The sequence below is a fragment of the Triticum urartu genome, chromosome 1 (assembly GCF_003073215.2).
Source record: "Triticum urartu cultivar G1812 chromosome 1, Tu2.1, whole genome shotgun sequence".
Taxonomy (NCBI): Eukaryota; Viridiplantae; Streptophyta; class Magnoliopsida; order Poales; family Poaceae; genus Triticum; species Triticum urartu.
In genome coordinates this window covers 54,487,623-54,503,003 of record NC_053022.1, presented here as the reverse complement: position 1 = coordinate 54,503,003, position 15,381 = coordinate 54,487,623, and the positions used below count along the sequence as shown (strand labels likewise).

Sequence of the window (15,381 nt, the reverse complement as noted above, 5' to 3'; positions counted from 1 at the left end):
TTAAATTTCGAGGCTTTGGATTTTTCCTTAATTCAAATTTCTTTGAATTTAAATATGCATGGTGATGCTCACTAATGCAATTATTTACAGGCAATTATTCTAGGGTTGTGACACCGCATTCAGTTAACGTATTGGAAAAATTGGCAAAACTTTAGTATTTTTAATTCGTCATACATTATAGGATAATTTACGTAAATCATTTATTGTTATTTCTTAATGTGGTAAAAAAATTAATAGTAGATGGTTAATGGGACGATGTACACTTTTGAATAACCATCTAACTTTGGAACAAAATAAATTGCAAAATTAATTTGGTAGTACATAGCTAAAATAAGCATATCCGGATAAGATGCATGGGCTTCCTGAGAGAAACCAAAGTTCTTTGTTACAGAAATTTGTTCCCTCGGTCCATTATAAGCACTTTTTAATGAAAGGAAATACTTGGTTTGATGATGCATTTATGAAAATAGTGCACGTCCTTATTTTGTGAGCGTAGAGTTAAAAGTTTCTCGATATAGCCTCCCCATCTTGGTCAATCCTCCACTATAAATCAGATCTCCCCACCTTGACAAAACCATCAACCTAATTTCCATTGTTCATTTTATCCCTCCGTTGGCAATGGGTCGCAAGAAGATTGCCATCGAGTACGTCGACAACGAATCGAGTCGGCGCCGTACCTTGGAGACGCGTGGTAAGAACCTAGCAAGTAAGGCAGGTGAGGTTTCTATCATGTGCAACGCCAAGGCTTGTGTGTTGGTGTACGACGAGGGCAATGCGGCGCCAAAGGTGTACCCATCCCACGCCGATGCAGTGGATATCCTGAATCAGTGCAAAAACATGCCAGAGGGACAGCTCAAGAAGGCGGTGAACCAGGAAGACTTCCTCACCCAGCGCCTCAACAAGCTCCAGGTCAAGGAAAACATTGTACGAGACCCCGAGATCAGGATCCTGCTACACAAGGCCATGCTCGGCAGTGACCTCCCCGACCTCAAAGTCGATGAAATCACCAACGTCAGTAGCAGGCTAGAGGAGATCCTCGAGAGAATGGGCGATAGCATTGCAAAATTTAGTGGAAAGCCTCCTGTCTTGCAGCCACAGGCACCATATGTCCCTGACAACATGGACATGGGGTCTTCGGCAACGTATCAGGCATCATCGCTAGCTCCACATGTCCCCAAAAACATGGACATGGGGTCTCAGGTGATGAATCAGGCGCCATCGTCCACTCCATACGTCACTGGAAACATGCACATGGGGTCTCCAATGATGTATCATGTGCCGCTGCTACATGAGGGTTGGCTCGAGACGGTGAGATCTGGAAGGGACCTCGACGCCCTGGTCCATAATGGCTATAGCACCAATAGGCATGATGGTGCCTACACCAGCACCGGTGTCGGCTATAGCACCAATGGGCACGACGGCGCCGGTACCAGTGCCAACGATGGCTCTTCCGGTGGGATGAAGCCCTTTGATGTGGGGTTTGGTTGGCAATCGGGCGGCGTCGATCCTGAAGAATCATCTTGGAGTCTTTTCCCTCCCATGTAAGGTAGGATGGAGAGAAGTTTTTTTCCCATAGCGTGCAATGCATGGCCAGCTACGCGCGTCGTCTAGTTTGATTTAGCTTGGCATAGCTAAGAGGCAGGAAAGCCAACCTTAACAAGTTGAGACATTCTGTCTCTCAGTGGTGCTCTTTGAGCCTAGACATTTTTATTTTAGTAGTTGAAATTGTTGTTATAGATTTCTTCCATGGCCGCCATTTTTATTTAGTCATTGAAACTATCTCTTCCATGGTCTATTTATTTGATCTTTGTTGTTCAGTTGGTCATAACTCGTAAGTTGCGTCTACTCTTTTTGTCAACATGTTTTTGTGAGGTATACTATGTTTTGATAATAAAGTTTTTATTTACTCTTAACACGTGAGCGATGCAAGTATGAAGAGTCCACTCCAATTTTGACGTATATAGATGCACACAATCTATACAAAGCTAATAATTGTGGAAACAAAAAACATAACATTGTTTGACACAAAAAGAAGAACAGTTTAAAGCAATCTAAGACAGATCCAAAGTGAACATTGTTCATGTTTGGAAACGATCTCCTTAGCCGTCAGCTCCATCTTAATACATGCCACCATATATAAAGAGCTCCCAGTGCTCCAGATATTGTGGTACGAGCCAAGTGCGGAGCCAATGCGTACATAAGTTAATAACCGACAATGTAGAAAAATATCTTCCATTTGTCAAAACCATAATGTTCATGCATAATGATAGCGCCTAGACCAGGGCCCCCATGCCTACTAAGATAAAAGATCTCATTTTTTATGTATACCTCAAATCCAATTACCAAACAAGTTTTGAAAGCTTTGGATGAATACAAGTTATGCATGACATGTATTATAAGCCATATAACATGAGCATACTTGCTCAAAGAATATGTGCTTAATTTCTCATCATGATAGTAGAAACAACATTTCTACTCCCTTGTCAGTTTTTCTTTGCTAGAGTTTCCCTCGTTAAGATGACCCCTCTACGTAAATACCATAGGAAAAACATTAGTCTTTGGAGGAACCTTAAGCTTAAAAATAAACATGTTGTTAATTGGTGCATCAATATCTATAAGATCTGGTACAGTGAGTTCATAAAGAAGAGTCCATCTTGATGTAAGTTCATAGAAACTCATATGTCTCGTGCTACTACCTCCGTCCCAAAATACAAGACATTTTTAAAATTTGAACTGCAAAAATGTCTTATATTTTCGAATGTAGTATAAATTAACAACATTCAGACACTCTAGTAGATCCTTCCATGCTACTAACAAAGGCCTAAACATGTCACGTCTGAAGTCCACATCTAGCAGAAAGTTACCCAACACCTCTACTATTATGACATGCTTATGACACAGTAAAAGCCCTAGGTACTAGTAGATGCTAAGGCGGAGCATTGCTCAACTATGAGTCGTGCCAAAACCTAACATGTGAGTCGTCCTTGATAGTGAAGGTTCAAACCAGAAAAGGTGTTGCCAACCCAAAAGTGGAAGCCTCCAGATTTACTTTGGACTTGGGACAGAGCCTTAGAATGCATATATTTATTACCGAGTATATCATGCCATAACTCATAGTCAATAAGAGTCCTAAACAACCATTTACTAAAAAGCATGATAGTTTCAGCCACTATATATTGGATACTAACTAAGCCACATTATTCTTCATCAACGGGATAGAACCGATGCTCCCAAGGAGGTCAACCCGCCTAGAGAGAACCAAGATTATTGTAATAAAATTTTCAAAAGGTAGGTAGGAATCCGCGAGGCATTCGGAGACCACTAGATTTGAATGCATGCCCAACAAAAAATGCTAAAGGGGCAAATGAAATGAGGTTCTCAATGGTCTCTTCATCAATAGCAGTACATAGGATGCAAGAATAATCGATATCAACAGTGAAGTGTCTCCGCTTCAGCATATTTTGTCTATTAAACCTATTATAAATAAGTAGCCACACAAATAATTCCAACTCAATTTTGGCTCTTGGAAGAAAGATGTCATGTAAATAACCATGTTAGAACTCATAGAGGTGATAAGAGCCAATCCTCTCTAGAGGAAAGTATCTTCCTTTTACAACTATCGAGACACTTTTCATTGTTTCCTCCAGGTGTTCCCTTAGCAATCTACCATAAGTAGGAAATTTATGTTAATGGCACAAATTACCATTCAATTGACCTTTGACATATTATATTTGTCAGTGTCTCTTTTTATGGAATACATATGTAAATGGATATGTAAAGCAGACTGTAAGAGGTGCTGGATCGCTTCAATGTTCGTGACGAGCTCGACGAGAATGGCATGGAAATGGAGTGGCAAAATACAAGTTATAAGGATATAAGGTGAATGGGTACAAAAGGAAATAAAAGTGACATACCAGTGATGAGTTACGGTTGGAGCTATAGGTGACAAGTTTACAAGGTTAATATATTTTTATTTTACAAGTGAGACCTATATATGTTGTCACATTGGCTAAATAATGTGAACAAAAGAAGGTATGTGTTTTTACATTGCATTCAATACTGAACACACAATTCTTCCATGTTTTACAGATTTCAAATGGGTCTGCCTAGACTGTGGGGAGGTAAGTGCAATGGTTTACATGTTTGTGGAGGAGCATGCTAGCAATGATAGTAGGTAAATGAAGTTATAGGGCCATATAAACTGATTTCTAAATTAAAGGTAAGTGGAAAAATCAAGGATGGACATGAGGGCTAGATTTCTATGACACAAGATTAAAAACAATATGATTGGTTTGCCAATATGCAAGTAGGATTTGCAAAATTATAAAGATGATGGTGAGTGGGTAAGGTAAGTTAGACCAGTAGATGTATGAATATCCATTGGTGATGAGGACATAAGGTGGATAATGTTGTTAGCCAACTCAAATGACATTGCATGGCCAGCTACGTGCATCTCGTCTCGTTTGATTTAGTTTGGCATAGCTAAGATGCAGGAAAGCCGGCCTTAATAAGTTGAGACATTCTATCTCGCTGGTGCTCTTTGAGCCAAGTCATTTTTTTATTCTAGTAGTTGAAATGTTGTTATGGATTTCTTCCATGGTCCATTTCTTCCATTTTTATCTCTCGCTGAAACTGTTATTTGGGATCGCTTCCATGATATGTCTGTTTCATCTCCGTTGTTCAGTTAGTCATAACTTGTAAGTTGCACTTGCTCTTTTGTCAACATGTTTTTGTGAGGCATACTATTTTCTGGTAATAAATTTTTTATTGGCCCTTGATGTTCACTCTGATTTTGAAGGAACTAGATGCACACAACATGTACTAAGACATAATATTCTTGGAAACGAAAACACATAATGTTATTTGATGCAGAAAGAATAACAATAGCAAGCAATCTAAGAAGACAGATTCGAAGACAACACCTTCCATGTTTGGAAAAGACCTTCTTAGTCACCCTCTCCATCTTAGTACATGCCATCATAAAGAGCTCCATGTGCTCCAAACACTATAGTACAGGCAAAGTACGGAGCCAATGTCTACACAAGTAAATAACTGTGGCAGTGAAGAAAATATATTTTATTTGTCAAAACCACATCATTCTTGTATAACCATAACGCCCGAACCAAGGTTGTCGCAGCTACTAAGATAAAAGATCTCGTATTTTTATATATGCCGAATAGCCAATTACCAAACAAGTTTGGGATGCTCCGGGTAGAATACAAATTATGTGCGACATGTATTATAGGCCATACACCATGTCTACTTACAGTCAAAGAATATGTGCTTAATTGTCTCGTCATGTCATGTCCCCCCCCCCCCCACATTTTCTTTGCAAGATTTTCCCTTGTTAAGATGAATCTTCTGCATAAATGCTATACGGAAAATATTAATCTATAAAGGAATCTTAAGCTTCTAGATCACCTTATTGTTAATAGGTGCATCAGTACTCACAAGCGATGGTACAATGAATTCATGGAGAAATTTCCATCTTCATGTAAAGTCCATCAAAATTTGTATGTTCCATGCTATAAATTAACAACATATAGCTGCTCCATTAGATCCTATTCCAGGCTACTAAGTTCTAATCATGTCATGTCAGAAGCCACAAATGGCGTTCTAATCATGTCATGTCAGAACCACAAATGGGTAAAAGTTACCTACCACCTCTGCTATTATGTCATGCTTATGATGCAGTATATGAAAAAGCCATAAGTACTAGGAACTGAGGTGATGCATTTCCCAACCATGACATATGACAAACCAACATGTGATTTGTTATTGCTAGCGAAGGTTCCAAACCAGGAAAGGTGTTGCCTCCTCGTCATCGAACCAACCCAAAAGTGGTACCCCCATATTTAACATGGACTTGCCTTGGATCCCATTTATTTATTACTGAGTATATCAATGCCTTAACTCACCTTATTAGGAAGCTTGAAGAAACCATTGATTTAGAATGACAATATTTTGCCAATATATATTGGATGTCTACGCCGCCTTGATTTTTTGGGGCAACAAGATAGATGTTGGCCACTCCCGAGGTGGTTGGCACGTTTATAGAGGACCAACATTGTTATAATAAGCATTTCAAAAAAGTAGATTGCCATCAAAGATCACTTTAGCTTGGTACCAAAGTAATCCGTGAGGCATTCGGAGACCATTGGATTTGAATGACAGGAAATGTTGAGATGCTTAATTGTCTCAGGGTGCAAGAATAATTGATACCAACATTAAATTGTATCTGCTTCCGCATATTTGGTATATTAAACCTATCAAAAATAAATAGCCACACAAATAATTTCAACTTAACTTTGGCACTGGGAAGAGAGACATCATGTAAATAACCATATTAGAGCCCATAGAGGTGTTAATAACCACTCATCTCTAGAGGACAAACGTGTCCCTTTCCAACTATAGAGACACTTTCATGCTCCTAAAATCAAACACGTTCTATAAAGAATCATAAAAACAGTCATCATTTTTAAAAAAATATCTTCAGATTATTTCAAAAAGAAAAGTGATCCTTAGTCTGAAAATTCCTGCCATTCCGAATATGCCTGAATATTGTTCCCCACTATTTATGTGGAAGAGGAAAACGCATTGGGCACGGATCTGGGAAGTGATTGATTACTTGAAAGAGGTAGGTGTGCAGTGAGACGAGGAAAGGGAAAGCGATGTTGGATTTGGTAGTGCCGTGCTGGAAGAGATAAAGAACGGCTTGGTCAGAGACTCAGAGGAGACTTCCGCTTCAGGTAGTACCCTTTTTTCGCCAGCGGAAGAAATGGAATTGAGAACAAACACGAAGCGCACGTGTCGTTCTCCAGTCCAGCTAGCACTACTTTCTGCTTAACAACCGTTACGCATTGGATGACTGCACAGTGTGCATAGCCGGTCGTCAATGGCATGCACGGAACGAACTCTTTGAAAGAAACACGGCCACACAAACCACTTTACACTTTTGAAGTGCTTTAACCCGAGCATACGTCTCAGAATTATTATTTCTGGAAATCAGGTTCCTTCCATCATCACGCGAGATGGATTTATTCGGAATACAAGCCGTTCATCAGGAAAAGATGAAAAAGGGATCGGTACAAACAGGTGCTTGTTCCGGCTCCCTGGAGATGCGAGAAAAATCAGAAGCTGTAAAAGGTCCACACAGCCAAAGAAAGAAAGGCGGCAAGCCGCAAACAGAGTGTTCCGAGCTCAAAATTATTCGCAGCCGCGAGACCAGAGAGTAGGCTTCCCTGGTCAGGTGGCTTGTAGAATTGGGGACGGGATTTTGTATGGGGATACAATCTGAAGACCCTGTCCACCTTGTCCAGCTTCCACCGAAGTTATATATGATATCAGTATATCAATATAACAACTCCTCGAACACAGGGTCCACGCTGCGCTGCCACTTCGTCTCGTATAGATTCAGAAGCTTCTCGGCAGGTGTCACTCCTGCACAAGAGTAGATTGAGAATTATCATCTGGAGAAGGCGCAGTTCACAGCCCGCCATCGCAAAGCTAGTACTCCCTCCGTCCCAAAATTCTTGTTTTAGATTTGTCTAAATATGGATATATCAAGTCACGTTTTAGTATTAGATACATCCGTATCTAGACGAATCTAAGACAAGAATTTTGATCATCTGGAGTATTTATCTTGATCAAGTGAATAAAAGTGTTCTGAAAGCGTCACCTGTTCTAACAACTTCGTCGACTTCTCTCAGGAAACCAACCTCCTTGTATCCTCTTCTTTCTAATCCATTCTGCACCACCACAATAGGATCGTTATCACAAGCAGCATGTTTGTAGACTTATGGGAAAGGATTAGTAGCCAGAAAATAGGGAGTTACCTTAGCTAACTGGAGAACATCTTCAGCTAAATCTCTTACATACCCATCCCGGAATGGCGTCTTCAAACCAGTTACTGGCACCTGATCAAATAAAACACACGATCACTCACAATTCAAGTAGAAATTTATGCCTCTCAAATCTGCTAGTGCAAATTCTAGTCTTCTAATTGATGTTTCCAAACGACAACAGTTTCTACCACTAAGGATAAAGAGCAGAAATATCTTGAGATACCTTCCGTCTCAACATCTCTCTTTCTTCCTTTGTCCAGTCAGAAGTCATGTCAATAATGCTCTGTAATGATTCGTCGTCATACAACAACCCAACCTGCAGAGAAGGACAAATCAGATGCAAAGCTGATTCTGGGTTTTGCAACGAAATGGAAGTTACTTGTTCCATTTCAAAATATAAGGCGTATTTTGACCGTAATCTCGTATAATATTTAGTTATGGTTACAAGATCAGTCATAAGATGTGCTTTTGAATATGATGGATCCAATCATGTTGTCTATTTAATGTAACATAAACCACATATCATTAAAACTAATTGTTGGTCAAAGCACGAATTTGGACTGTCAAAATATGCCTTATAATTTGAAAAAGGAGGGAGTACTAATTAGTACAGTAACAATGAACATACTGCCCATGTCTGTGCTGTAAATGAGACTCTGTAGATATACATAACAAATGCAGGAAGAGTCAGCAAACAAACCCAAAATGCAGGCAAAGCACACAATCTCCTCCAAGGTCCACCATCAGCACCTCTCATCTCCATGTATCTCTTCAACCTAACCTGCAAGGAGAATAAAAAAGAACAACTGATTGTTGAATTGAAACAACACCAATTAATATGTCACCATGCCAACCAAATCAAAGGTAAACCTCAGGAAAAATTGTTGTTAGATGGTTCTCCCAATCGTTCAAAGTGGGCAACTCCCCTGGAACCTGTGGGAGCTTTCCTGCCATGAAATCCTGCAAAATACACACAAGCCAAATAAGAGTTCTATAAATTTCCAACAGCTAAAGTCATGTAGCCAAAAGCTTCAAAATAAGATACTCCCTCCGATCCAAAAAAAGTGTCGTAGCTTTGAACTAAGGTTAGTTCAAAGCTGCAACACTTATTTTGGATGAGGGAGTAACATTTACAAAGTTTACAGCATATAACTGCAGAAGTACTAAGATATTAGAGACAGGAAGAGACCCGAAATGACATTCCAGTACAGTCAATGTAAGTCTTGTTCCGGTATACAAAATACATTGGGACGTCCAATGCATAGTCCACATATTGCTCAAATCTGCAACCAAGAACAAATTATAATTAGAACTCGTTTAAACTGAAAGCCTCATTTTATGTAGGAATTGTTGTTGACCAAAATGACGCCATCAATCAAATAGCTGGCATTCTGGGTGGCGAACAAGGAGAAGTTTGCATTAATGCATACCCAAATGTGTCATCAAAAACAAAAGGAAGCATCCCCGAGCGGTTGTTATCAGTATCAGTCCATATATGGCTGCAGATGATGATAATGTGTTAGCAGCTCCATACAACAGAACAGCACATTAAGTTCTGAAAGCAATGAAGTAAACACCTTCTTAAACTGAGAAACCCATTTGGTTTTCCTTCTTTAAAGGGAGAATTTGCGAATATTGCTGTCGCGATCTGTTAAACAAGCAAGTCAGGTTAGTGCAACAGCAGCAAAGTAAACTGTCAGGAAGAATGGAAGATAATACAGATACCCACAGGCTGCAATGCAAGGCTAGCACGGAATTTTCTTATCATATCTAGCTCTGAACTGAAATCGAGATTAACCTGCATGCCAGAATAGTGAACTCTTAATTGAACTTGTTTAGTGAACACATGAATATTGTATACTAGCCTGTTTGATATCAAATGAAATAAAGGGCTGTGAGTTGTCAAAACGGCCCATGAACACAACACTAAAAATGACAGTTACCTGTACAGTGCACGTGCGGAACATCATATCAAGGCCAAGAGTACCAACTTTAGGCATGTAATTCCTCATAATTTCATACCTTCCCTACAGAGTAGCAAATTGTATGATCAGACTTCACAGGAACCAGTAACAGTATAATTATGTTGCCTAGGGCAAATATGCCTAAATTACAAGTGAGGTTGTGCATGGAAGAAGACTACAGTGTGGGTTATCGATCATTTTGTGTTAACTGCCAAGTGCTCGATACAGTTGCAGTGGAGGATTTTGCTTAATGGTGTACCAAGCAAGAATGGGTGCATCAAAAGCCAGCATTTCGATATCAGCCCCATGGAACTATGTTGTACTAATAAACTACTAATGTGCAAACCATAAGTACGTTCTTAGATTTGCAACTTCATTTCTCGGAAATTAACTAGCTGGGATATAAATAAAAAAGTAAAAAAGGCCCTTTAACAGTCTAGCAACAGCACAAACTTCAAAACCTACATTTATGAGGTTTAAGGACAGAATTACCTTGGGCATTATTGGTATATCAGTCAGGGCCCATTTTGGCTGAAAACCCATTCCAAGAAATCCTACTCCCAATTCCTCTCCAACTGCTTTGACCTACAAAACCGGCAGAAGATTAAATCATAGCATAGAACAGTATAGACCTTCTCCACCAAAAATACATACATCATAGTACAATTAACTTTCAGCAAGTAAAACCTAGAAGGCGAATGTGCAAACAGAACCATGAGACAGTTCAATTTGTTTTTCATGAACCCACACAGTCTAATGGAAACTAACTCCGTGCCCAGTAAGGTTTGGAGGTCTTACAGATGCATGCATAAGATGATACAAACTTCCAGAAGAAACTAGATATTGGTGGTTGTTTAGTTCTCAATATAATTGACACGGTTTGTTGGGATGCGAATATACATTTCACGGCATGGACTTTGTACAATTTTGGGATATGAAATAGGATAATCTGATTAAAAAGAATTTTCTGGTGGGAACTAAATATGACATTATGATATGTCACAGGTGAAAATCCCGCAAAGTTACATTTCATAAATTTCTGTAAAAAGTGAATACTTATACATGCAACAGTTTGCTCACTAATAGATATTTACCTGATAAAGATGTGAATTGACCTCCGCACAAGTTTGATGTAATGTTTCGAGGGGAGCGCCACTAAGTTCAAACTGGCCACCAGGTTCTAGTGAAATGTTTTGCTTTCCCTGCGTCCATATAAATAAGTTGTCACAAAAAACACTATTGAGTGAAAACCATATATATCATATTTCTTTCCAGGCATAGTACCTGCTTGAGACCAATAACATGGTTTTCTTCCATTATCTTGTCCCATTCAAATCTCTCAGACAGCCCATTGAGTATAGCACTGATCTGATCATACGTTATAGGGCGCAATGTTTCGACATCAAAACCAAACTTTTCATGCTCTGTGCCAATTCTGTACAACAAAAAATTTACTCACGGAATGGACCAAATAACTAACCGAAATACTCGGTAGGAATTATACAGGAATAGAACTTCAAGAAAAACAAAAATATATTGTCAAATCTGAAATAATTTGAACACAGGCACCAGAACGATCTTCATCTCCAATAAATTTTATTGATCGAATAAAATGAGCACACTACATTAACAAGATGTATTAAGTATGCGAAAAGATTCCCGTCAACCGGCCAATTTACAGCGCATCGTTGCCACCTCAGATGCACACCATGCGTCCCATGTGGGCCCTATCACCGTTCATCCTTTTTCTTTCTTATCTTAATCGCTAACGACTGAGAGCCGCTCGTTTCCCTTTTTTTTCCTCGTTCGTCTTCTGCAACATGCTTTCTGTTGAAAATCTACAACATGACCTCTGTTGCAAAAAGAAATCTACAGACGTTTCCGCAACATGATCTCTGTTGCAAAAATTCTGCAATATGACCTTTGTGGCAAAAAAGACTCTACAAACGTTTCCGCAACATTATCTCTGTTGCAAAAAATATTATGTAACATAAATTGTGTTGCAAAAAAAATCTACAGACGTTTCCGCGACATGATCTCTGTTGCAAAAAAAAACTGCAACATAATCTATGTTGCAAAAGTTAGGATGCCCGTCAACGGCTTGATGACGCCAGATCTGGCGGCTAGCAACCCGGCCAATCTTTTGAAAAGATCAGTTGGTGGACACGTAGCACGCCCCATTAAGTATAGCATATCTAATCTTAGAGAGACTTTTTCTGTCATTTAGGACAATCATTTGTAAGCTTACTCTTTCCACGTATTAACAAGTACTATATCAGTTTTGTGTACATATTGCAATTTTACTACTTCCAGCATTATATGAATGGACGAGCCGCGCCATTCGGCAACAGCATGACACAATGTATCCCCAAATTAGTTCCTAGCCTAGTATAACTATGCTAACCAATACCATGTGCCCCCTTCCGTGAACAACGCAGAGCTTCGTTTGCTAACTAGGCACAAGTAAAGTCACTTCGACGCATCCACCCTCTTATTCCTACAACTACAAGTGCTAACTACTGGCAAACATCACCCAGTTCGTCACTACAAGGCACTGATTCATGTGAAAAAACTCCGCCACTCTAGGGGCGACTGAACAGTAAATACTAAATCCCCAATTGCAGAGCTAAACAGTAAGCTGGGCAGTAAGAATCGGCTGCTCCAGCCATAGAACTACGTTCCACCTCCAACAGTAAGTAGCAGCACCAGCTTCTCACCTCCAGTTCTCCTTGGGCTTGCAGCCGGACGCGAGGTAGGCGACGAGGTCCTCCTTGGTGAGCGGCTCCGTCAACTTGGCCGCCTCCTCCGTCGGGGGGCTGGCCGCAACGGCCCCGCCGCGCCGCCTCCCCCTCCTGGCGGCCGCGGGGAGCCCTACCACCGCGAACCCCTGCCGCCCCCTCCTCCCGCTCGCCGCGCCCCCGTCCGGCTGGACCACCCGCGCCACCGCCAGGCGCGACGCGACCGCCATCACGCCCAGCCCGCCGAACAGAAACCTGAGACACAGAAAAAATCCGCACCAACGTTAATCCAGCGCGAATTGCGGGAATCCGACACGGTGTCGCCATCGAACCCCCGCCCAACCCACCTCGCCGCGCCCACCTAGCGAGAACCTGTCCGATTCTGTCTATTTGCAGGTGGGATTCGCCGCCGCGAGACGGAGACGCGCGGGCCGCCGTCCGCCGCTGCTGCTTCAGAGTCCGGAACGGAGGGGAGTGTCGGGGGTGGGATGGGGGCGGCGTCGGCGCGGTTATAAAGCGGTGGGGGCGGGGCCCGCGCGTCAGCAGCGACGACGCCTTGAAGTGCGCGATGCTGCTGCTGCGCGCGTCATCCAATCCGCTCCTCCCTCCGCGAGTGAGCTGGGCCGGGGCTGCGGGGTGATTTGGACAGCTGGTGATTTACTAATCCTTCCCCCGCTTTCCTTTTTAGTTTTTCCTCGGTGGTGGGGGCGCTGGCCCTAATTATTATGGCTTGTTAATTGCTGGAATTAAGCTTCGCCGATGGTTCTCGTACCCCCACCACCGTCTCATGACGTCGGCGATGAGGTGGCACGCTGGGTGGCACGGCGGCGCCAGGATTTTTCATGCACGGCGATGGTGTTTTGCACGCTGGTTCGTCCTGGTGGTGCCTCAGCTCTCAAAACGACATCCAGAGCACGCGCTTCACCCTCGTGTTGCCGTTCAAGACAAGATGAAAACGGAGCAAAAATGTCGAGAGGAGATGTCAGGTGCTACGATGTCCTGTTGTACATTTGGATGATCATAGATCGAAATGAACCTTGCCCGTCTTCAAGGGCAGGTTCGCCCTGGATCATCGTGGCTTTCCGGACTGTACCGTTGCAAGCATCAGTGCACGTGCGCTTATACTACTAGTGTTTTCTTTTTAACTTTGGGCGACTTTACTCAATTATTTTCTGTTGCATCGCTTTGAGCGGGGACTTTACTCAATTATAACAGGGTCTTTTACAATGGTACGAACAAGGGAGTCGGAAGCTGATCATGCCATAACTTGAAACTAGTTTTGTTCATAAAGCAAACGTCGAGCTAGCTCATGTCCGGCGCCATTCGCTTCACGACCACAATGCTCGATCATCCCAGTCATCGGCTATCACTACTCCCAAAGATCTAGATATTCTAAAGGATTTATCACAGCGTAAAACTATACATCGCAGTCATCATGTATCGACGATCTTTGACGCTAAAAAATGGTTTTGATAATTTACAGTTCATTTCCTATTTTGTCAACTCTTATCAAGCACATATCACCAAACCCTAAATTTTAGGGCTTTTGTGCCACAAAAACCCTAGCGTGGAGAGGTATATAAGGGAGTAGGCATGGCGGTGGGGCAGCATCGGTATGGTTATTAAGTGGTGGTTGCAGGCCCGACTGTCAACACCACGTAGGGAAGAATGACAACATCACAGTTGTGTCGGTTACTGACGTCTAGAATGACGATAACACAGTTGCGTCAGTATCGACGTCTAGAATGGCGAGATCACGGTCGCTTCAGTTACCGACGTCTAGAATGACGACATCACTGTTGCTTCAGTTACCGATGTCTAGAATGACGAAATCACAGTTGCGTCAGTATCTACGTCTAGAATGACGACATCACAGTTGCGTCAGTATCGACGTCTAGAATGGCGACATCATAGTTGCTTCGGTTACCGACGTCTAGAATGACGACATCACGGTTGCGTCAATATCGACATTTAGAATGACGACGTCACAGTTGCGTCAGTATCGACGTTTTGGAGTGTGTTGTGTTTTCTGTCGATGTTGCGCCCATCATCAAATCCGCTTCGCCACCGCGGTTGTCGGAGAGGAGAGAGAGTGTAACATGATCTGACTGCTGATTATATATTGTTTTAATATTTATTACATGTATTTCCTTCTTTTCCTTTTTAAATCATTCTTTATAAGTGAGTGGGGTTAGTGTCACTAATGATTATGTCTTGTTAATTGCAAAATTAAGCCACTCCGATAGCTATGTATACCCACAGTATGTTATGACGTGTGCAATGAGGTCGCGAAAACAACTAGAGCTTGGGTGACGTATTATGGAAAGTTTTACTTGCTGCCACAAAAACAAAAAAAAACCTAGGTTTTGGAGACTTCGAGGTTTCTTGAAAATGACATGTAGAATTACGTGTTTTCAAAGAAAAAGGCAGTTTTTTTTCTTTCCTCATGACAACGTTATTTCGGAGCTCCATTGCAGAGTTGCGTGAAGACGAAGAGAGAGAAAAGAAGAGCAACAAAACCAGAATAAAAGGAGCAACAAACTAGATTTTGCAGCAGACGCAGCGGTTGGAGAGAAGCACATTGGCACAAGTATGGGAGTGAATCCACCCCATTTCCACGGGCAGGTTCAGTCACTGGTGGTACCTGGTTGATTGGTCTTTGGTGCCGTACTACTAGAGCATCGAAGCATGTGGCTTATGGTACTTGTTTAATTAGCTTCTTCCCTCTGTTTCTTTCTCCTTCTTGCTGGATGGTCTACGTGCAAAAACAATTCTACTCCAGGGACAATAGCCTTGCCACGTGTGAACACTGCCCGACGCGTAACTGCGGACGAA

At 41.7% G+C, this 15,381-nt stretch overlaps 2 protein-coding genes across 2 annotated transcripts; one reads left to right on the top strand and one right to left on the bottom strand.

Annotated features, from left to right (window-relative positions):
* Positions 1-618: 618 nt before the first annotated feature.
* Positions 619-1,545, top strand: LOC125555461 (agamous-like MADS-box protein AGL80). Its single transcript, XM_048718432.1, has one exon. It carries the CDS (start codon positions 619-621, stop codon positions 1,543-1,545), a length of 927 nt encoding a protein of 308 aa, XP_048574389.1.
* A 5,416-nt stretch (positions 1,546-6,961) lies between these two features.
* On the bottom strand, positions 6,962-13,185 carry LOC125546751 (glutamate--cysteine ligase B, chloroplastic). The gene is made up of 16 exons (XM_048710899.1): positions 12,894-13,185; positions 12,526-12,801; positions 11,093-11,243; positions 10,903-11,010; positions 10,301-10,393; positions 9,788-9,871; positions 9,574-9,642; positions 9,422-9,492; positions 9,275-9,343; positions 9,034-9,127; positions 8,715-8,804; positions 8,545-8,625; positions 8,068-8,160; positions 7,836-7,916; positions 7,679-7,748; positions 6,962-7,440 (listed from the first exon to the last, which is right to left on the bottom strand). The coding sequence occupies exons 2-16, from the start codon at positions 12,774-12,776 to the stop codon at positions 7,352-7,354; spliced, it is 1,494 nt and encodes a 497-aa protein (XP_048566856.1). The 5' UTR covers positions 12,777-12,801; positions 12,894-13,185; the 3' UTR covers positions 6,962-7,351.
* Positions 13,186-15,381: the final 2,196 nt, after the last annotated feature.

What these genes read in the sequence shown, in the direction of transcription:
- LOC125546751 (XM_048710899.1), bottom strand. Translation starts at nt 12,776, where the DNA reads ATGGCGGTCGCGTCGCGCCTGGCGGTGGCGCGGGTGGTCCAGCCGGAC. An exon ending in TCAATTCACATCTTTATCAG is followed by an intron (nt 10,394 to 10,902) that starts GTAAATATCTAT and finishes CCGGTTTTGTAG; the next exon opens with GTCAAAGCAGTTGGAGAGGA. An exon ending in ATATACCAATAATGCCCAAG is followed by an intron (nt 9,872 to 10,300) that starts GTAATTCTGTCC and finishes GCTACTCTGTAG; the next exon opens with GGAAGGTATGAAATTATGAG.
- LOC125555461 (XM_048718432.1), top strand. Translation starts at nt 619, where the DNA reads ATGGGTCGCAAGAAGATTGCCATCGAGTACGTCGACAACGAATCGAGT.